Source organism: Salmo salar, chromosome ssa02 (assembly GCF_905237065.1).
Source record: "Salmo salar chromosome ssa02, Ssal_v3.1, whole genome shotgun sequence".
Taxonomy (NCBI): Eukaryota; Metazoa; Chordata; class Actinopteri; order Salmoniformes; family Salmonidae; genus Salmo; species Salmo salar.
The window spans coordinates 14,947,545-14,969,518 of record NC_059443.1 but is presented as its reverse complement, the minus strand read 5'-3'; the positions used below and the strand labels follow the sequence as shown (position 1 = coordinate 14,969,518).

The 21,974-nt window shown below is 45.2% G+C and overlaps 2 protein-coding genes across 5 annotated transcripts in view; one reads left to right on the top strand and one right to left on the bottom strand.

Moving 5' to 3' along the window:
* tmem245 (transmembrane protein 245) overlaps positions 1 to 7,085 on the top strand; it is an 87,855-nt gene extending 80,770 nt beyond the window's left edge. For both annotated transcript variants that reach the window (XM_045712906.1, XM_045712907.1), the window contains 5 exons: positions 551 to 673; positions 3,025 to 3,170; positions 4,488 to 4,588; positions 4,772 to 4,946; positions 5,115 to 7,085. In XM_045712906.1, the coding sequence (XP_045568862.1) occupies positions 551 to 673; positions 3,025 to 3,170; positions 4,488 to 4,588; positions 4,772 to 4,946; positions 5,115 to 5,358 (789 nt within the window). In that variant the 3' untranslated portion in view covers positions 5,359 to 7,085. The remainder of the gene's footprint in view (positions 1 to 550; positions 674 to 3,024; positions 3,171 to 4,487; positions 4,589 to 4,771; positions 4,947 to 5,114) is intronic.
* A 267-nt stretch (positions 7,086 to 7,352) lies between these two features.
* Positions 7,353 to 18,973, bottom strand: LOC106573619 (tripartite motif-containing protein 16). 3 transcript variants are annotated; one of them, XM_014148846.2, is made up of 8 exons: positions 18,391 to 18,973; positions 15,317 to 15,418; positions 14,319 to 14,432; positions 14,167 to 14,215; positions 10,437 to 10,653; positions 9,022 to 9,148; positions 8,890 to 8,936; positions 7,353 to 8,694 (listed from the first exon to the last, which is right to left on the bottom strand). In XM_014148846.2, the coding sequence occupies exons 1-8, from the start codon at positions 18,438 to 18,440 to the stop codon at positions 8,147 to 8,149; spliced, it is 1,254 nt and encodes a 417-aa protein (XP_014004321.2). In that variant the 5' UTR covers positions 18,441 to 18,973; the 3' UTR covers positions 7,353 to 8,146. The 3 variants fall into 3 exon arrangements, with proteins under 3 accessions (XP_014004321.2, XP_045568874.1, XP_014004311.2); XM_045712918.1 differs by having other exon boundaries at positions 18,801 to 18,946; XM_014148836.2 differs by lacking the exon at positions 18,391 to 18,973 and having other exon boundaries at positions 15,317 to 16,747.
* Positions 18,974 to 21,974: the final 3,001 nt, after the last annotated feature.

Sequence of the window (21,974 nt, the reverse complement as noted above, 5' to 3'; positions counted from 1 at the left end):
GTGTGTATATAACGTGTGTATCCTCTGTTATAGATAGTGGAGTCTCTGTGTGTATATAACGTGTGTATCCTCTGTTATAGATAGTGGAGTCTCTGTGTGTATATAACGTGTGTATCCTCTGTTATAGATAGTGGAGTCTCTGTGTGTATATAACGTGTGTATCCTCTGTTATAGATAGTGGAGTCTCTGTGTGTATATAACGTGTGTATCCTCTGTTATAGATAGTGGAGTCTCTGTGTGTATATAACGTGTGTATCCTCTGTTATAGATAGTGGAGTCTCTGTGTGAATATAACGTGTGTATCCTCTGTTATAGATAGTGGAGTCTCTGTGTGTATATAACGTGTGTATCCTCTGTTATAGATAGTGGAGTCTCTGTGTGTATATAACGTGTGTATCCTCTGTTATAGATAGTGGAGTCTCTGTGTGTATATAACGTGTGTATCCTCTGTTATAGATAGTGGAGTCTCTGTGTGTATATAACGTGTGTATCCTCTGTTATAGATAGTGGAGTCTCTGTGTGTATATAACGTGTGTATCCTCTGTTATAGATAGTGGAGTCTCTGTGGGTGGTGATGAGTCGGAACGTTGGGCTGCTGATCTCCACAACGACCACACTCCTCACTGTCCTCTTCCACAGCGGCACAGCTCTACTCAACTTTGCCCTCAGCCTGGTAACACACACACACAGCTCTACTCAACTTTGCCCTCAGCCTGGTAACACACACACACAGCTCTACTCAACTTCGCCCTCAGCCTGGTAACACACACACACACACAGCTCTACTAAACTTCACCCTCAGCCTGGTAACACACACACAGCTCTACTCAACTTTGCCCTCAGCCTGGTAACACACACACACAGCTCTACTCAACTTTGCCCTCAGCCTGGTAACACACACACACACAGCTCTACTCAACTTTGCCCTCAGCCTGGTAACACACACACACACAGCTCTACTCAACTTCGCCCTGAGCCTGGTAACACACACACACAGCTCTACTAAACTTAGCCCTCAGCCTGGTACACACACACACAGCTCTACTCAACTTCGCCCTCAGCCTGGTAAACACACACACAGCTCTACTCAACTTCACCCTCAGCCTGGTAACACACACACACAGCTCTACTCAACTTCGCCCTCAGCCTGGTAACACACACACACAGCTCTACTCAACCTCGCCCTCAGCCTGGTAAACACACACACACACAGCTCTACTCAACTTCGCCCTCAGCCTGGTAAACACACACACACACACACACACAACACACACACACACACACACACACACAGCTCTACTCAACTTCACCCTCAGCCTGGTAACACACACACACAGCTCTACTCAACTTCACCCTCAGCCTGGTAACACACACACACACAGCTCTACTAAACTTAGCCCTCAGCCTGGTACACACACACACACAGCTCTACTCAACTTCGCCCTCAGCCTGGTAACACACACACACAGCTCTACTCAACTTCCCCCTCAGCCTGGTAACACACACACACAGCTCTACTCAACTTCGCCCTCAGCCTGGTAAACACACACACACAGCTCTACTCAACTTCCCCCTCAGCCTGGTAACACACACACACAGCTCTACTCAACTTCGCCCTCAGCCTGGTAAACACACACACAGCTCTACTCAACTTCGCCCTCAGCCTGGTAACACACACACACAGCTCTACTCAACTTCGGCCTCAGCCTGGTAAACACACACACACAGCTCTACTAAACTTCGCCCTCAGCCTGGTAACACACACACACAGCTCTACTCAACTTCGCCCTCAGCCTGGTAACACACACACACAGCTCTACTCAACTTCGCCCTCAGCCTGGTAACACACACACACAGCTCTACTCAACTTCGCCCTCAGCCTGGTAACACACACACACACAGCTCTACTCAACTTCACCCTCAGCCTGGTAACACACACACAGCTCTACTCAACTTCGCCCTCAGCCTGGTAACACACACACAGCTCTACTCAACTTCGCCCTCAGCCTGGTAACACACACACACACAGCTCTACTAAACTTCACCCTCAGCCTGGTAAACACACACACAGCTCTACTCAACTTCGCCCTCAGCCTGGTAACACACACACAGCTCTACTCAACTTCGCCCTCAGCCTGGTAACACACACACACACACAGCTCTACTAAACTTCGCCCTCAGCCTGGTAAACACACACACACAGCTCTACTCAACTTCCCCCTCAGCCTGGTAACACACACACACACAGCTCTACTCAACTTCGCCCTCAGCCTGGTAAACACACACACAGCTCTACTAAACTTCGCCCTCAGCCTGGTAACACACACACACACAGCTCTACTCAACTTCGCCCTCAGCCTGGTAACACACACACACACAGCTCTACTCAACTTTGCCCTCAGCCTGGTAACACACACACATAGCTCTACTCAACTTCGCCCTCAGCCTGGTAACACACACACACAGCTCTACTCAACTTCGCCCTCAGCCTGGTAACACACACACACAGCTCTACTCAACTTCCCCCTCAGCCTGGTAACACACACACACAGCTCTACTCAACTTCGCCCTCAGCCTGGTAACACACACACACAGCTCTACTCAACTTCACCCTCAGCCTGGTAACACACACACACACACAGCTCTACTCAACCTCGCCCTCAGCCTGGTAAACACACACACACAGCTCTACTAAACTTAGCCCTCAGCCTGGTAACACACACACAGCTCTACTCAACTTCGCCCTCAGCCTGGTAACACACACACACACATAGCTCTACTCAACTTCACCCTCAGCCTGGTAACACACACACACAGCTCTACTCAACTTCGCCCTCAGCCTGGTAACACACACACATAGCTCTCTCTGTGTGCCTCCTCCTTCATACCTTAATATTTACACTGTTGAGTGTGTGTCTGTGTGTGTGTGTGTGTCTGTGTGTGTGTGTGTGTGTGTGTGTGTGTGTGTGTGTGTGTGTGTGTGTGTGTGTGTGTGTGTGTGTCTGTGTGTGTTTGTGTGTGTAGGTGATATTCCTGACCACGTTGTTCTATCTGCTGAGTTCCAGTGGAGAGTACTACGAGCCTGTCAAATGGGTGATCAGCCTCACTCCTCTGTCCCAGCCCGGACCATCCTCTAACATCATAGGACAGTCTGTAGAGGAGGCCATCAGGTACACACACACACACACACACGGTCTTGTACAGCTAACCTTGTGGGAACACACAATTCAGTCCCATTCTAAATCCTATTTTCCCTAACCCCTAACCCGTACACTTACCCTAACCCATACACTTACCCTAACCGTAACTGTAACCCTAAAAATTGAACCAAAAACCTAACCTGAACGCGAAACCTAACCCTAGCTCCTAAACCTAACCCTAGCTCCAAAACCTAAACCTAACCCTTAAACCTAACCCTAGCTCATAAACCTAAACCTAACCCTAGCTCCTAAACCTAACCCTAGCTCTTAAACCTAACCCTAGCTCCAAAACCTAAACCTAACCCTTAAACCTAACCCTAGCTCATAAACCTAAACCTAACCCTAGCTCCTAAACCTAACCCTAGCTCTTAAACCTAACCCTAGCTCCTAAACCTAACCCTAGCTCCTAAACCTAACCCTAGCTCTTAAACCTAACCCTAGCTCCTAAACCTAACCCTAGCTCTTAAACCTAACCCTAGCTCCAAAACCTAACCCTAACCCTTAAACCTAACCCTAGCTCATAAACCTAAACCTAACCCTAGCTCCTAAACCTAACCCTAGCTCCTAAACCTAACCCTAGCTCCTAAACCTAACCCTAGCTCTTAAACCTAACCCTAGCTCCTAAACCTAACTCCTAAACCTAACCCTAGCTCTTAAACCTAACCCTAGCTCCTAAACCTAGCTCTTAAACCTAAACCTAAACCTAGCTCCTAAACCTAAACTTCTGGTCCCCACAAGAATATTTAAACACGTCCACACACACACTGCACACGTTTGTCACGGTTATCGTCGGTGAAGGAGGACCAAAATGCAGCAGGACTGTGTTTGTTCATTTTGAACATTTATTAAATCAAAATGAACACAAAAACAACAAAACGAACTCAAGATATACCGACAGTCTTCTCAGGCTCATACATGCTAGACAAGTAACAATCTCCCACAAATACACAGACAAACACACCCAACTAATATAGGACTTCCAATCAAAGGCAACACCACACAGCTGCCTTCAATTGGAAGTCCACCCCAATTAACTCAACATAGATATAGATTACCTAGACTAAACATAGAATTACATAAACAAGGAACAGTGCCCAAAAACCCCGGAATACATAAATCAAATGCCCTTTTTAGAAAAACCACCACCCCGAACCACATAAACCAAATACCCTCTGCCACGTCCTGACCAAACTACAATAACAATTAATCCTTATACTGGCCAGGACGTGACAACGTTTGACATTTGAAATGTTAAAACATATATTTGTTTAATTGTGTGTGTTTTAGAGGGGTGTTTGATGCCTCTCTGAAGATGGCAGGGTTCTATGGTCTCTACACCTGGCTGACACACACCATCTTCGGCATCCACATCGTCTTCATCCCCTCTGGTGAGTGTGTTCAAAACTGACTGATCATATAGAACACCTTAACTTGCTGATGTTTGACTGACTAGCCTGGAGATGAGGAAAATCCTACTTGTGTCCAGACTATTAGGTGAAGAACTTGTATAACAGGACTGTTCTATTCCAGTCTTCTGTCTTACTATTGTCCTCTTCCCTCGCCCCCTTCAGCCCTGGCAGCTATCCTGGGTGCGGTGCCGTTCCTGGGGACGTACTGGGCAGCGCTGCCCGCTGTGTGTGACCTGTGGCTGGCCCAGGGAGAGGGGGTCAAAGCCTTGCTACTGCTACTCTTCCATCTGCTGCCCACCTACTTCGTAGACACAGCCATCTACTCCGATATATCAGGGTACGAGAATGTGTGTGTGTGTGTGTGTGTGTGTGTGTGTGTGAGAGAGAGAGTGTGTACGTGTTTGTGCATATTCACTGTTTATGAGATCAGTGTGTAAGAGAGAGAAATCTAATCTGTTATGATATTAAAGTAAGTGTGTGTTGATATCTGTCGTCCCCTCCACAGTGGTGGTCACCCGTATCTGACTGGTCTAGCAGTGGCAGGAGGAGCATACTATCTGGGTCTGGAGGGGGCGATCATCGGTCCTATCCTGCTCTGTATCCTGGTGGTAGCCTCCAACATCTACAGTGCCATGCTGATGAGTCCCAACTCTGCCCAGCCCACCCCTGTACAGTCTACCTGGCCACTACACCCTGCCAGGTCCTTCATGGACACCACTCCCTCGGTGCTGAAGAGGATGAGCGAGTGAGAGGTGGAGTATCTCCTGGTTTCTCATTGGCTGGGTGCCTGTCCCTTGGCTTCTTATAGGCTGATTACCTGGGAGAAGCACCCTTTCCTCCCTCGTGCTCCTCCCGAGCTCTATGGGGTCTCCCAGGCGGAGTGGCAGGGTGTGAGGGGAGGTTACCCACGATGCCATCAGCCTGATAAAGCTACTTTTCAGACCATGGAGGAGAGACCCTCCCCTCCCCCAACACATATAAGACCATAGAAAATATTTACATTACAAATCAAATCAATGGTCCACAACATGTATACTGGGCACACCATATTTAATATTGAATGTAGATACCATATTTAATATTGAATGTATGATACCATATTTAATATTGAATGTATGATACCATATTTAATATTGAATGTATGATACCATATTTAATATTGAATGTTTGATACCATATTTAATATTGAATGTTTAATTGATGCTTATCACATCTCGCTGAATGCGGTGCCTCTTTCAGTGTTCCACACATTCAGCAATGGTAAAGTTTATTGTGCCGCAATAAGGGATGGAACGTGGATTTTAGAACATGGGTCTGTTCTACCCATTCTATGTACACGTATAAGACCCCCCAGTACCAAATCTACACACCTGCCTAAAGTGGGATGTAACTTACTCCCCCCTCCCCCAGTCCTTCTGCCCCCTCTACCTGGCACTTTTGTGAAGGTTAAAGTTCAGAATGGGTCGCACGTTGTAAGCTGCAATGGAACACTGAGTCAATGAACTAACCCTGGTCCTGGAGAGCTACTGGATGGGCAGGGTTTAGTTCCAGCCCAGCATTAACACATCTGATTTAAGTAATGAAGGTTTTAATAAGGGGACTAGAGCCTGTACACACTGGTGCCCTCCAGATGCCACCAAAATTAACATTTAGCGCTTTTGGTTTTTATCATCTTTACTGTTATCATTAATATAATACTGTTTTATTATCTCTATGGTTACATGTTGTATGATGCATTGTCATGCTTGGGAGTTCTGTTGGCATGGCGATGAGTACTGTATGCAGGCACTTCCTGTGCTGAGAGGTGGAACTTCCTGTGTTGATGTTTTTACATTTAAAAACAGATTAGTTTTCAGCTCAAGTTTATGTTTTGCTCTCTAACACACACACACACAGGTTGATGTCAGTGCTGCTGTAAGGTGAATGTAATCTAAAGGCGCTGTAGTTGTTACATATCACGGTAATAAGGCAGTGGGTCCTGGCCTGTACTAACTACATCCTATTATAATCTATCACATACCCCAGATTACACACACACACACACACACACACACACACACACACACACACACACACACACACACACACACACACACACACACACACACACACACACACACACACACACACACACACACACACACACACACACACACACACACACACACACACTCCACAATTATGGGAGAAGGATGAACTTTCACATTATAAATGTAACTGTTTACACCAAATGAACGATGTACAGGTATGTATTCTGATTGAGTACTCTGTATGTGAAGCACGACATCATCTTATGTGGCCAAAGCGTTAGCTGTCTGAGGTTGGGAGGACTGGTTATTTATCCTCAGACGATTGGAGTCCTACTGTTGGCTCACTTCCCTCACCTCACACTGACGTCACCTGACTCTGGAACACACTGTTGCTGTGTTTTCTACTGGAAATGCACTGAGACAATAAACATGACTGTTTGAACTAAGATGGCGTCCTCCTGGTGTTGCTCAACAATAACAACTCGTTCATTTTCAGACTGATCATCACATACATTTTTTATATTTTCCCTCAACGATCAATCATTAACCAAACTGATTTGAGCATTACAGGCTAACACTTGATGTTGAAGTCGTTGTCTAAACAAGTTCCAGAACACTACAGAGAGGGGACGGGGACATGAACCCACTCTGCAGAGTACACTGGAACTGATCCCCAGAGAGATAAAAATGTTAAATAAAAACATGAAGCAATGCACTTATTGATCGATTCTATTTTGTTTTCTAATAAGGCTACTCACACCATACATGAACATGTTGGATAACACATTTCAAAGGGCAGAAAGACAAACCACAATAATATAATAACAATTACAAATGACTAAACATTTATATTTTTCCTGCAGCATTTCTTAAGGCTATTTACACTAAAAACACAGAGGGAAAAAATGACTCCCACTGATTTAGAGTCCTGAAGTCAGGCTGTGTCCATGTCCAAACAAGTCCTTGTCCACTTTCAGATTGTGCCCACTTTGTCAGATATGCATCTACACATGGTAGTAAAATGTGTCTCATCCGTCCACTGTGTCGGCATTGGGACCATATTTCCTCGTCCCTTCTTGTATGCAAATTATTTTGAAATTGCCTCTTTTGTATTCTACTATTCGACAGTAAGTTGAGAACCCGACTGAGTTCATTAGGTTATTTATAAAAAAAATTGGGGGGGGGGGAATTGATCCGAGGGCCTTCGAAAGGGGGGGCTGATTTAGAGGGTGGGATGATGATGATTTAAATGGTTTTACTGTCCAGATCCATCTACACTTGTAAAGATATTCAGACACAATGGGTGCCTGACTGCCTCCGGAGGTGGGAAGGAAGATCTGATCACAATCAGATCATGGGTTTTTTGATTGTCTACAACTGTCTAAAAATGTGGGCACAATCAGAATGTGGACAAGATCAGGACGAAGCTATGTTATAGCTCCAGGTATAAACAGGACTAGAATATGTGTGCTGGAGCAGGAGGTAAAAGGATGGGGGTCCTGAGGACTCAGAACTGTCTTACTCTGCACAGGGTAATAGCTGAGTCAAGCCAAGGCCATAGCACCACATAAAGTGGCTCAGTGAATGTGGCGTGGAATGTGTGCAGGTGGGTCAGTGTGTCAGAGGAAACACTGTAGAAGGACAGGGTAGCACCTTGCCAATCCAGATACACTCCTACTCTGCGGGAGCTGGAGGACGGTAAAAGGATGGGGGTGCTCTTTATGTTATGAAAGGCATCATAGGACTTGTCATTGCAGTACAAACTCCAGGACATGTCATTGTAACCAATCGCACAGTCATTATTCCCTCCTTTCCTAACAAGTCTTCTATATGTCAGCCCTACATAAGCCCCATAACCCTCCCACTCTGCCTCCCAGTAGCAGCGCCCAGAAAGAGGCTCTCTACACAGCATCTGAGTCCACTGGTCAAACCTCTCTGGGTGCTCAGGATAGTTGTTCTGATGTCCTTTGGAGTCATGCACCAGCTTCCTGTTCCCCTGAGTCAGGTACAGTTGAGGGTGTATGGTGTTGAGGTCTGGTGTGAGCTCACAGGCATCTGATGATACATAACACATCAAGAGAATAGTTTGGCATCGTTGTGTAGTTTTATTTCAAGTTTATTTAGATCATATAGTATTGGTAACATTTTTGAAAATCAAGTATAATCTCGTATATTCCAAATAAATGTTATCCCTGGGAAACATTAAACAACAGTAATTTTACTCTGATTCCGAATGGTATTGAGACTTACATTTTCTCAGTGCTGATTTTAACCAGCACTCTGAATCATGGTCCACACTGGAAGAACAGCAGAAGAACAGACAGTTAGAATCAAGGACTTATTTTTTTGATGGGAAATAATAACCAATGTTAATGTTTTTACCTGAGTGTCTGCAGTTTATAGTGTGGATCCTCCAGTAGAGAAGAGAGCAGTTTCCCTGAGTCTCCAGGGTTATTGTAGCTCAGGTCCAACTCTCTCAGGTGGGAGGGATTTGAGCTGACAGCTGAAGCTAGAAAAGCACAACCTTCCTCTGTGACTCCACAGAATAAATAATGTTTCTAGATCTAAAACATCTTCCCATTCTAAATCAACTAATATGTCAGCTTAATGACTTTGAATAATTGTTCTATTATGATAACATTGTGCCACCAGTTGGAGTAGTAACACAAATTACACATTTTTGGTAATTGAGAATTTTCTTAAATGGAGGCCACAGATGCTAAAATAAGGTAATGTACCCTTAAAAAAATAATTTACTAAAGTAATAGGATTACTTATTTAGCTCACAATGTAATTTCCCTTCATTTAAATTGAGTAACACCAATGACACTGTATTTAGACAACAAATTATCTATGGAATCCTCAAATGTATGACCTACTAAAAGGGTATGATTAGCTAAGAATTTTCTTTAATATAGACTCCTCCCACAATAACGGTTTGTCACTGGAATGCTCAAGGTCCTTGTATATCTTCGTAATGAGTGATTTTAATTGATCTATACAATATGTTAAATGCTTTTGTTTACTTTCTAGCTGTCACGGGTGCCGTTGTGTATTGATGACCAAAACGCAGCAGGAATGTGGATGCTCATCTTTATATTTATTAAATAAAGAGACCAAGAAAAAAAACAACAAAACAAAGAACAGCAGACGACAGTTTTACAGGCTATAACGAGCAGTGCAAAAGACAACTACCCAGAAAACCCCAGGTGAAAACAAGCTCCTTATATATGACTCTCAATCAGGAACAACGAAGTACAGCTGTTCCTGATTGAGAGCCACACAGACAACAAAGAAATACACAAACCAGAAAACCCTAGAATACCAATAACCAGAACATACACCCAAAACCCTGGAACACATAAATAAAACACCCCTCTACAATTCACACAACCCCCGGACCGCATAAAACAAATATCCTCTGCCAAGTCCTGACCAAACTACAATAACAAATACTCCCTCTACTGGTCAGGACGTGACACTAGCATTCAAAATAATAGATAGATATCTCTAAATCCCCAAAACATGCCACTACAACTCTACTCATCAATACTGGGGGAAGCCAATTTGCTTGCCCCAAGTACTTTAAACAATGCATAAACAAAGTTTTGCAGTATAAAGGACTTGCATTAAGTTTTACAATGGATAAACAGTTCAATACCAATAAAAACATGTATGATGCGTACCTATTTGTCATTTTAAAGTGTTTTCATGGTTGAAAAGACAAGGGACACAAATGCCCCTGCAATTCAAGAATGACCCATGAGGCATTGAAGATTAAAGCATAGAGCACCTACTTTTCTCCAGTGTGTCAGCGAGCTCCTTCTGATCCATGTTCATCAGGACGTGCAGCGTGATCTTTAGAGCCGCCTCTCTGGCACTCCTCTGCTTCTCCTCATCTTCACCGTCCACCACTTCCTCATCTTCTCCCTGACTCTCAGAGCCTGGACTCAGAAGCCTCTCGAACCTCTTCAACTCACTCTTCATAAAAGTGATTATGTTAGCTTCGACCAACTGTTGAAACAATCATTTAAAAAAAAAAGGTATATGATGTGGGCCTTTCCAAGCTGTTGTTATAAGTTTTGATTTGCCAGGGAGTATTCAAACCCAGGCCTCAAGGACCTCAGTGCTGCTAGTTTTATTAGGGATGAAACCTATTGTTAGTCTTAAAATATTTTTGGTCAAACAACTCAAGCATAGATTGATAACTTGTTTTCTAATATGGCACACAGAAAGTAGGCGCCATGAGGAACTCAGTCAAAAAGAATGACACCGATTGGCCTATAAGTGATGCAGGCCCATGGTACATATCTTAATTAACTTACAGTCCTGGTAAAAAGTTTGGACACACCTACCCTTTCCAGGGTTTATCTTTATTTTTACTATTTTCTACATTGTAGAATAATAGTGAAGACGTCAAAACTATGAAATAACACATATGGAATCATGTAGTAACCAAAAAAAGTGTTAAATCAAAACAAAATATATTTAATATTTTAGATTCTTCAAAGTAGCCACCCTTTGCCTTGATAACAGCTTTGCACAATCTTGGCAACGCAGGCTTGCCATGGTCATTTCCCTGCTAACTGGGCGGGCGTTGGAGTGGGCTACAGCCGTCTGGGAGCGAGGACAGGAGAGGAGGAGCTGGGTTCCTACGAGGGGTTCATGGCTCTGTTCAGGGTGGTCTTCGACCATCCACTCTAACTCCGGCAGGGTGCCCAGACCGCTGCAGAATATGCCCTCACCTTCTAGACTGTGGCAGCCTCCAGGGGATGGGATGAGCCGGTGCTGCGCACCTTATTTCTGAAGAGGACTGCGCGAGAAGGTCCAGAAGGAGTTGGCATGCCAGGACGACAACCTTTCAGAGGACGCGCTCATAGTGATGGCCATCAACCTGGACAACCTTCTTCTGGAGTTCCGGCGCCTCCATTGCCCCTCACCCCACTCTTTTGAGCGTCCTGGGGCAGAGCCTGAACCTATGGAGATAGGGTTCACACACCTCGCCACGGCAGAGCAACGTTGCCGGAGACAGCTATTGCGGTCAGGAGGGGCACTGGCTCCAGCGGTGTCCGGTGCATCCCAACCCGGCAGAGGGACAGCCCCGTGATCATCCGTCTCGCAGTGTAGGCATGAGTATTCCTTCATCATTGTTTTCCTCCAAACCCTTGCTGTTTTCCATTTCATTGGTTGGCTGTCCCTCAGGTGTTGTCTCTATAGCTCTAGTGGACTCTGGTGCCGCAGGGAATTTTATCCACCAGACCCTTGTCTCCTACCTGAACATCACCACGTACCCATTCTCCTCTCCTTTCCCGGTTCAAGCCTTGGATAAACAACCATTGAGATCCGGCACTATCACGCACATCACAGCACCACTCACCCTCACCTTCCTCATCACCAGGGTTTCCGTACACAAAGGCAACCTCTCCTGGTCGAGGTTGAAAATCACTGCATGGGCACCCAGATGTCTGTAGACCTGCTTTCCCTTACCTTGTGGTTCTACGTCAGTTGAGAGTCCTGTGAGTGCTCTCCAGCACACCATTCCGTCCTCCCATATCATTGGCCCCGTGTTTTGGGACGTAGATGTGGACATCCGCCAGGCTTTGGAGAGGGTACCCGCGCCTGCTACCTGTCCTCCTGAGCACATCTAAGTCCCCATGGAGCTGAGGGATTGGCTGTTGACCTGGGCACACACATCCCCTGCTCGCCGCTGGACACCCAGGTATTACCCGCACTATTTCAACCTCACTTCCGGGTACAGGCCTGAGTCTAACGGGCAGGGGGAGAGGATGAATCAGGAACTGGGGAGATTCGTGAGAAGTCACTGCCAGGACCGGCAGGGGGAGTGGGCCCGATTCCTTCCCTGGGCGGAGTACGCCCAGAATTCATTGTGTCACTCCTCCACCGGGCAGACTCCCTTCCAGTGTGTTCTGGGTTATCAGCCAGGCCTGGCGCCATGGACTCTGAGCCAGACCGAAGCTCCTGCGGTAGACGAGTTCAGGCACACAGATGAGGTTTGGAACGATGCCCAAGTGAGGCTCCAGTGAGCCGTCTGCCACCAGAAGGAATAGGCGGATCACCACCACATTGAGGCTCCCGTGTTCTATCCTGGTGATCGTGTCTGGCTCTCCACCAGGAACCTCCCACTCCGCCTGCCCTGTAAGAAGCTGAGCCCCTGGTTTGTGGGCTGTTCAAGTTCCTCCGGAGAATCAACAGCTTTGGTTATTGGTTGAGTGAATAATTTTATTGCAAGTGACCATATCTTATTCATTTTATTGGTCATTAAACTTTGGATCCTCCTATGAAGGCCAGACGGTATAAGATACGTTTTTCTTATTCCTACATATTATTAATACAAATTCTCAGCTGAGACATTGCTTGGTGTACATTTTCTTGTAGTGGTTAGATAACGGGTCAGGCTATACTAAGAGTAGTTGAATAGGGAACGAGAACACACCTGGGGTTATTTAATTTTAGTTAGATGGCCCAGACCACCCCTTTAGACCCCTGACAACCAGAATTCACCCTGGTTAGGAAAAGGGGTACTACAGGTGCGTGGCATCACTCCGAGCCCTTACCAAAACACAATATGGAGGACAGTTTTTCTCACCTTGGAACTGAAACCAGTAGTAACCACCAACTTCAGTGACAATTAACTTAACATTTTAAGGCAAATCTAACATTCCTGTGCCCCAATAACAATGTTGCAGAGGAGGGCTTGCTAACAGTCCATTGATCAGCAATTAATAAAACAGGACCATGTTTGAGTCATATCTGCCATTTTCTTATAGGTAGCTAGCGAAATGCTCATTTGTGATGCTAGCTAGATAACACATTAGCTAAACTACTTCTAGACTTGGGAGCTCATGGGTGCTTCAGGAGCCAGCGGGTTAGATGATTCCACCATGGGCAACAACTGCCTATTAGTTGGCTACTAGGGCTATAAGAACTGAACCGATGGACATGGGCCATGACATTTGTTATGTAAACCTTATGTACAGTATATGTCCTTAGAAGCTGTGTGAATATAAATTCACCGCATCCTTAGATGGCTGCACCAGACTAGTTGGTGGCACTATAAATGTCATTGACACCAGTGGCACCATAGGATACTAGAGCAATAACTCTTGATCAAGTGGACTTTGTCTTATTCAAATGGATGTTAGATTTAAATAATGCTGACAAACAATGTGAAATATTGTGATTAGTATATCTGTATACTCACATTTTGCTACCTTGTGTCCAAATGTAGTGAAAAGTGGAGATTTTATTCTGTAAAATGAAAAAACGGAAGTCCTGCTGCTTGCGTAGTCAGCGTATTACAGCTGTGAGAGTTTATTGAAGTATTTTGGAACACTAATGTGGAGTATATCAACTGAGATTTAAGTAATTTACACAAAGTGCTTGCTTTGTAATCCAACTGATCTTGTGTTCTTTCTGTCATCCTTTAAACCCCGTTCATTGCTGCTCCCAGCTATATTTTTCTAATGTAGTTTTTGATTGGATAAAATGTGGCAAGAGTCAGCTTACCTTCAATATGGAGGACAGGTCCATTTGATGACTCTGGGGAGACTGGACACTGGGAAGTAAACAGAATATAACATAACAAAAGACTGAAGATCTTAGAGGAACAGAGAGCGAGGGTGTGGTCTACTGAGTTACTCAGACTCATAAACTCTTACCTTTGATCAGTAGAAACATCTTCCTGGCTGAACTCTGGTGGATGACCCATTGACTTGTCACTTTTGAAGGATACACCGCTGGGTACAGATGAGTCTGGAGTCTCCTGCTGGACCCTGTCAGAAGTCACCAGAGCACTTCAATATATAGTCAGCAGTGTTGAGGAGTAGTGAACTATATGTAGTTCAACTAGTAATTTAACTACATTTTGCAGCAGCTTGGTGGTAGTTGAACTCAATCCAAATCTAGGTCGTGTTTTCAGTAGTTCATTACGTTTTTTACCTTGAGGCTAGCTAGTGGAACTGCACTACTATTTGTTTGCAAAAAAACAAAAAAAAGTAGGCAATCATTTCCTTTATTGTTTGGCATCATAACTGCCCAATTCTCACTTGAAACATAGTTTGTGTGTTTAATAGGCTAAATTACACACATTCTGTTAACATATGATCCCAAAGTGATCTGTTCTTGCAATTTGTCGTCTATGACATTTCAGATTTACATATGATAATTATTCACGAAGAAGTTTGGATATAGTGAACTACTTTTCAAAGTAACTTTAGTTAACTAAAGCACAGTTTTCTTAAAGGAGGTATCTTTAGTGTTGCTTCACTTCTTCCAGTGTGAAGTCATTGGTAGTTTGGTCAACTATATTTTCAGAGCAGCTTCCCCTACACTGATAGTCAGACACGGATTATTCCTGAATCTGAAATAGACATAGAGAAAAGTAAAAAGGAAACTGAGATATATAAAAAAAATATATGTATTGATCAATGACTTGATCATGTGTTTTTGACTTTTCTAACCTTTGCAAAGGCTGATGATAAGTCAGTAAAAGCAGAAAATATGTTTAATGTAATTGATTAAAATGCAGTTGTTATTTCCCAGGTTCAGAATGGATAATCTATGAGTAGCTACCCAATATTTCACTCCAAGTGCATTGCAGGCATGTATAATAACACGCATACACTTAACCCACACAACTATCCCCATAAACTCTCACCTTTGCTTATCCTTACTGAACTCTATTGGATGACCCATAGACTTGTCACTCTTTAGGGACACACAGCTGGGTCCCGGGGAGACTGGTCTCTCCTGCTGGACACTATCAGAAGCACATAAGGACAAGACTTGCAGCATATCAGTACTGGTGGTAATAGGGTCATTCCACATGATTTCAATCACTTTCTGACTGCACCCCTTTTGATTTGAATGAAACCTTCCATACAAGTTTGCCCCTTGTAGAAGTGGTCAGAAAGGGACATTTGGACCTGAATGCCAAAACATTCAGGAGATAGAGGTTCTCAAAGTTGACACATTTAGCATTACCCCACCTTACCATGAGACATCCATGTCTTTATCACTGGAAAAGATCAAATGTTGAGTTTGATATCATTTGAAAGCTTACAAACAGGGTTGTCAAACTATTTTATAATGTTTGTACATTTAAAGCTCCAATGCAGCCGTTTTTATCCCAATATCAAATAATATCTAGGTAACAAATATATACCTTAGTGTTTTCAATTAAAATGGTGCAAAAGAAACAAAAATAGCTTCTTAGCAAAGAGCAATTTCTCAAGCAAGAATGTAGCTAGGACTGTGTAGGAGTGGTTTGGGTGGGAGGGGGAAAATGAAAATGAGCTGTTCTTGGCAGAGAGGTTTGGAAGCGTCTTTCTTATTGGTCAATTAACTAATTTACCCCATGGAAGGCCAAAACTCCCTCTGACCAAACAGGCAGACATTTCTGGCGCTTTTCAAACAGCTCTTACACCAAAAATCGCATTATCATGATTTTCACAATATTATTCCAACCTGGGCCTTGCACATCAATTATCTAAAAACACATAAACTTCGATTATTTTCATGCTCATATACACTCGGTGGCCAGTTTATTAGATACACCAATCTAGTACCTCGTCGGACCCCCCTTTGCCTCCAGAACAGCCCGAATTCTTCGGGGCATGGAAACATAGCTCAATTGGTATCAAGGGACCTAACGTGTGCCAGGAAAACATTCCCTACACCATTACTCCTCCGCCACTAGCCTGTACCATTGACACCAGGCAGGATGGGGCCATGGACTCATGCTGCTTACGCCAAATCCTGACTCAGCCATCGCAAAAGGAGACGGAATTCATTGGACCAGGCAATGTTTTTCCACTCCTCAATTGTCCAGTGTTGGTGATCGCGTGCCCACTGGTGCTGCTTCTTCCTGTTTTTAGCTGATAGGAGTGGAACCCGGTGTGGTGGTCTGCTGCAATAGTCTATCCGTGACAAGGACCAACGAGTTGTGAGTTCCGAGATGCCTGTCACAGCTGTTAGAAGGAGCGGACCAAGATGCAGCGTTTTCGTAGTTCCACATATTTATTTAACCAGTGAAACCGAATGCAACAATTAAACACTTCAAAATATACACAAAACAACAAACCGTGACGCAGGAGGATCAAATACACTCAAAACGAATAATCACCCACAAACACATGTGAAACAAACATCAACTTAAATAGGACCTCCAATTAGAGACGACAACCTGCTGCCTCTAATTGGAGGTCATGCCAAACAACACCAACATAGAAATGCAAAACTAGAAACTGAACATAGACATACAAAAACAGACAAACACCCCCTGTCACGCCCTGACCTACTCCACCATAGAAAATAACCACTCACTATGGTCAGGACGTGACAATGCCGTTCTGCACACCACTGTTGTACTGTGCCGTTATTTGCCTGTTTGTGGCCTGCCTGTTAGCTTGCACGATTCTTGCCATTCTCCTTCAACCTCTCATCAACGAGCTGTTTTCGCCCACAGGACTGGATGTTTTTTATTTGTCGCTACATTCTCGGTAAACCGTAGACACTGTTGTGCGTGAAAAGCCCAGGAGGCCGGCCGTTTCAGAAATACTGGAACCGGCGCGCCTGGCACCAACAATCATTCCACGCTCAAAGTCACTTAGGTCACTCGTTTTGCCCATTCTAATGTTCAATCGAACAGTAACTGAAAGCCTCAATGCCCGTCTGCCTGCTTTATATAGCAAGCCACAGCCACATGACTCACTGTCTGTAGGAGAGAACCATTTTCGTGAACGGGGTGTAAACTGGTCACTGAGTGTATGTTGTAGCTTAGACCCTATTGTACATTATCAGAGGTGGTTGTGTTGTACCCACCATCAGTTGAGAAACAGCATGCTCTTCTTAAATACAGAATGGGTGTCATATTTTGGCTGATAAATGAACAAACATTTCTACTTTCAAACCGTACCACAAAGATGGTTGGAGGTCCACACATCAGAGCATGTTGACTTGAGTATCCATTGTTTTATATTAAACTGTCAATCATAGGAAACCTATTGAACTCATAGAAATATATAGAATAGACATTCCCATTCAAGTTGACATTCGACGTGGGTGGACTGGCGGCCATCTTTCTGAAAGTATAGGCCCATTCTATGATTTCTGTTTCTATGATTGAAATGACACCCACCCTTGTATTCTAGAGAATGCTGTGTTTCTCAACTGATGCTGGGCACAACATAAACACCTCAGACAATGTAGAATAGAGTCTAAGCTACAACATATGTGAAAAATCAGATCAGGCTTTTTCAGATCATTTCCGTTAAAGGTTAAAAAAATTGTATATATATTTTTAAAGAAATGATAAAATAGTTTCATAACCCTGTTTGTAGGCATTCAAATGATATCAAAGTCAACATTTTATATTTTTTTATTGATGAAGACATGGAAGTCTCATGGTAGGATGGCAAATGTTTTGGCATTCAGGTTCAAAAAGTCACTTTCTGACCACTTCTTCTACGGGCAAACACGTTCGGAAGGTTTCGATCAAATCTAAAGGGGTGTAGTCAGAAAGTGATTGAATTCTTTTGGAACGGCCCAATAGGGGGAAAGCATGAGGCATCTGTATGGTGATGTAATAAGGTGGGTAAAATCTGAAGCCGGAGACAAGAAACGTAAACACAAAATTAGTGTAATTCTAGGTCTATTGGTGCATTCCGCTATTTACAAAATATAAAGGTGTTTGTCAACTACATTCACATCCATTACGTCCCTGACTTATACCTTTGTTCAGTGGAAATGGTTCCTTTTCTGAACTCTATTGGATGACCCATAGACTTAGTGACCCATAGTCACTCTTCATGGACAGACAGCTGGGTACAGGTGAGACTGGTCTCTCCTGTTGGATTGGGCTTCAACACAACACACCACTCTCCTAATCAATGCTGTTTTCTACAATGTATGAATTATTATACATCACTAAAAAGTAAAATATGTTGACACTATAGTATACAAGATGCATGACTGCAATGTCAGTAAAAAACACACAAACACACACCCTTTAAACCCCCTAAGCTCCTTTGAGACGCCTCTTTCAAAGTCACTGAGATCTCTTCTTCTAGCCATGGTAATCAAAATAATGGTCAACTGGGCATTTTCATACATGACCCTAAGAATGATGGGATGTTTCATACCTTTTAGCTTCATTGTCATTGTCCGGTTCCTCAAAACCACTTGTTTTAGAATGTCAAAGACCCCAGCCACCCCAGTCATAGACTGTTCTCTCTATTACCGCATGGCAAGCCGTACCGGAGTGCCAAGTCTTGGACAAAAAGGCTTCTCAACAGTTTTTACCCCCAAGCCGTAAGACTCCTGAACAGGTAACCAAATGTCTACCCGGACTATTTGCATTGTGTGCCCCCCCAACCCCTCTCTCCCCAGAGACTTTTAGAGGCAGTAGCCCCCTCTTCTCTCTCCCCAGAGACTTTTAGAGGCAGTACCCCCCTTCTCTCTCCCCAGAGAGACTGAGGCAGTAGCCCCCTTTTCTCTCTCCCCAGAGACTTTTAGAGGCAGTAGCCCCCTCTTCTCTCTCCCCAGAGACTTTTAGAGGCAGTAGCCCCCTTTTCTCTCTCCCCAGAGACTTTTAGAGGCAGTAGCCCCCTTTTCTCTCTCCCCAGAGTCTTTTAGAGGCAGTAGCCCCCTCTTCTCTCTCCCCAGAGACTTTTAGAGGCAGTACCCCCTTCTCTCTCCCCAAAGACTTTTAGAGGCAGTACCCCTCTTCTCTCCCCCCAGACTTTTAGAGGCAGTAGCCCCCTCTTCTCTCTCCCCAGAGTCTTTTAGAGGCAGTACCCCCTTCTCTCTCCCCAGACTTTTAGAGGCAGTAGCCCCCTCTTCTCTCTCCCCAGACTTTTAGAGGCAGTAGCCCCCTCTTCTCTCTCCCCAGAGTCTTTTAGAGGCAGTACCCCCTTCTCTCTCCCCAGACTTTTAGAGGCAGTAGCCCCCTCTTCTCTCTCCCCAGAGTCTTTTAGAGGCAGTACCCCCTTCTCTCTCCCCAAAGACTTTTAGAGGCAGTACCCCTCTTCTCTCTCCCCAGAGACTTTTAGAGGCAGTATCCCTCTTCTCTCTCCCCAGAGACTTTTAGAGGCAGTACCCCCCTTCTCTCTCTCCAGACTTTTAGAGGCAGTAGCCCCCTCTTCTCTCTCCCCAGAGACTTTTAGAGGCAGTACCCCCTTCTCTCTCCCCAGAGACTTTTAGAGGCAGTACCCCCTTCTCTCTCCCCAGAGACTTTTAGAGGCAGTATCCCCCTTCTCTCTCCCCAGAGACTTTTAGAGGCAGTACCCCCTCTTCTCTCTCCCCAGAGTCTTTTAGAGGCAGTACCCCCTTCTCTCTCCCCAGAGACTTTTAGAGGCAGTACCCCCTTCTCTCTCCCCAGAGACTTTTAGACGCAGTAGCCCCCCTTCTCTCTCCCCAGACTTTTAGAGGCAGTAGCCCCCCTCTTCTCTCTCCCCAGAGTCTTTTAGAGGCAGTACCCCCTTCTCTCTCCCCAGAGTCTTTTAGAGGCAGTACCCCTCTTCTCTCTCCCCAGACTTTTAGAGACAGTAGCCCCCTCTTCTCTCTCCCCAGAGTCTTTTAGAGGCAGTACCCCCTTCTCTCTCCCCAGACTTTTAGAGGCAGTAGCCCCCTCTTCTCTCTCCCCAGTCTTTTAGAGGCAGTACCCCCTTCTCTCTCCCCAAATACTTTTAGAGGCAGTACCCCTCTTCTCTCTCCCCAGAGACTTTTAGAGGCAGTATCCCTCTTCTCTCTCCCCAGAGACTTTTAGAGGCAGTACCCCCCTTCTCTCTCTCCAGACTTTTAGAGGCAGTAGCCCCCTCTTCTCTCTCCCCAGAGTCTTTTAGAGGCAGTACCCCCCTTCTCTCTCCCCAGAGACTTTTAGAGGCAGTACCCCCTTCTCTCTCCCCAGAGACTTTTAGAGGCAGTATCCCCCTTCTCTCTCCCCAGAGACTTTTAGAGGCAGTACCCCCTCTTCTCTCTCCCCAGAGTCTTTTAGAGGCAGTACCCCCCTTCTCTCTCCCCAGAGACTTTTAGAGGCAGTACCCCCTTCTCTCTCCCCAGAGACTTTTAGACGCAGTAGCCCCCCCTTCTCTCTCCCCAGACTTTTAGAGGCAGTAGCCCCCTCTTCTCTCTCCCCAGAGTCTTTTAGAGGCAGTACCCCCTTCTCTCTCCCCAGAGTCTTTTAGAGGCAGTACCCCTCTTCTCTCTCCCCAGAGTATTTTAGAGGCAGTACCACCTTCTCTCTCCCCAGACTTTTAGAGGCAGTAGCAACCTCTTCTCTCTCCCCAGAGACTTTTAGAGGCAGTACCCCCTTCTCTCTCCCCAGACTTTTAGAGGCAGTAGCAACCTCTTCTCTCTCCCCATAGACTTTTAGACGCAGTACCCCCTTCTCTCTCCCCAGAGACTTTTAGAGGCAGTACCCCCTTCTCTCTCCCCAGAGACTTTTAGAGGCAGTAGCCCCCTTCTCTCTCCCCAGAGACTTTTAGAGGCAGTACCCCCTCTTCTCTCTCCCCAGAGACTTTTAGATGCAGTACCCCCCTCTTCTCTCTCCCCAGAGACTTTTAGACGCAGTAGCCCCCCTTCTCTCTCCCCAGAGACTTTTAGAGGCAGTACCCCTTCTCTCTCCACAGAGACTTTTAGACGCAGTAGCCCCCCCTTCTCTCTCCCCAGAGACTTTTAGACGCAGTAGCCCCCCTTCTCTCTCCCCAGAGACTTTTAGAGGCAGTACCCCTCTTCTCTCTCCCCAGAGACTTTTAGAGGCAGTAGCCCCCTTCTCTCTCCCCAGAGACTTTTAGAGGCAGTACCCCTCTTCTCTCTCCACAGAGACTTTTAGACGCAGTACCCCCTTCTCTCTCCCCAGAGACTTTTAGAGGCAGTACCCCTCTTCTCTCTCCCCAGAGACTTTTAGAGGCAGTACCCCCTTCTCTCTCCACAGAGACTTTTAGACGCAGTAGCCCCCTCTTCTCTCTCCCCAGAGACTTTTAGAGGCAGTAGCCCCCCCTTCTCTCTCCCCAGAGACTTTTAGAGGCAGTACCCCTCTTCTCTCTCCACAGAGACTTTTAGACGCAGTAGCCCCCTCTTCTCTCTCCCCAGAGACTTTTAGACGCAGTAGCCCCCTCTTCTCTCTCAGAGACTCATTATAGAGGCTGTTGTGTCTTCTATAACTATGAAAGAAATAGAGAAGTGCTTTAATGAAAATACTCTTGACATCAGAAAGATCTGTGAGAATATCTGGATTCAGCATCTCTGGACTGGAACCGTGCTTCGCTATCAACGCTAAAACCATCAGATGGCACCATATCCGCAATCTGGCCTAC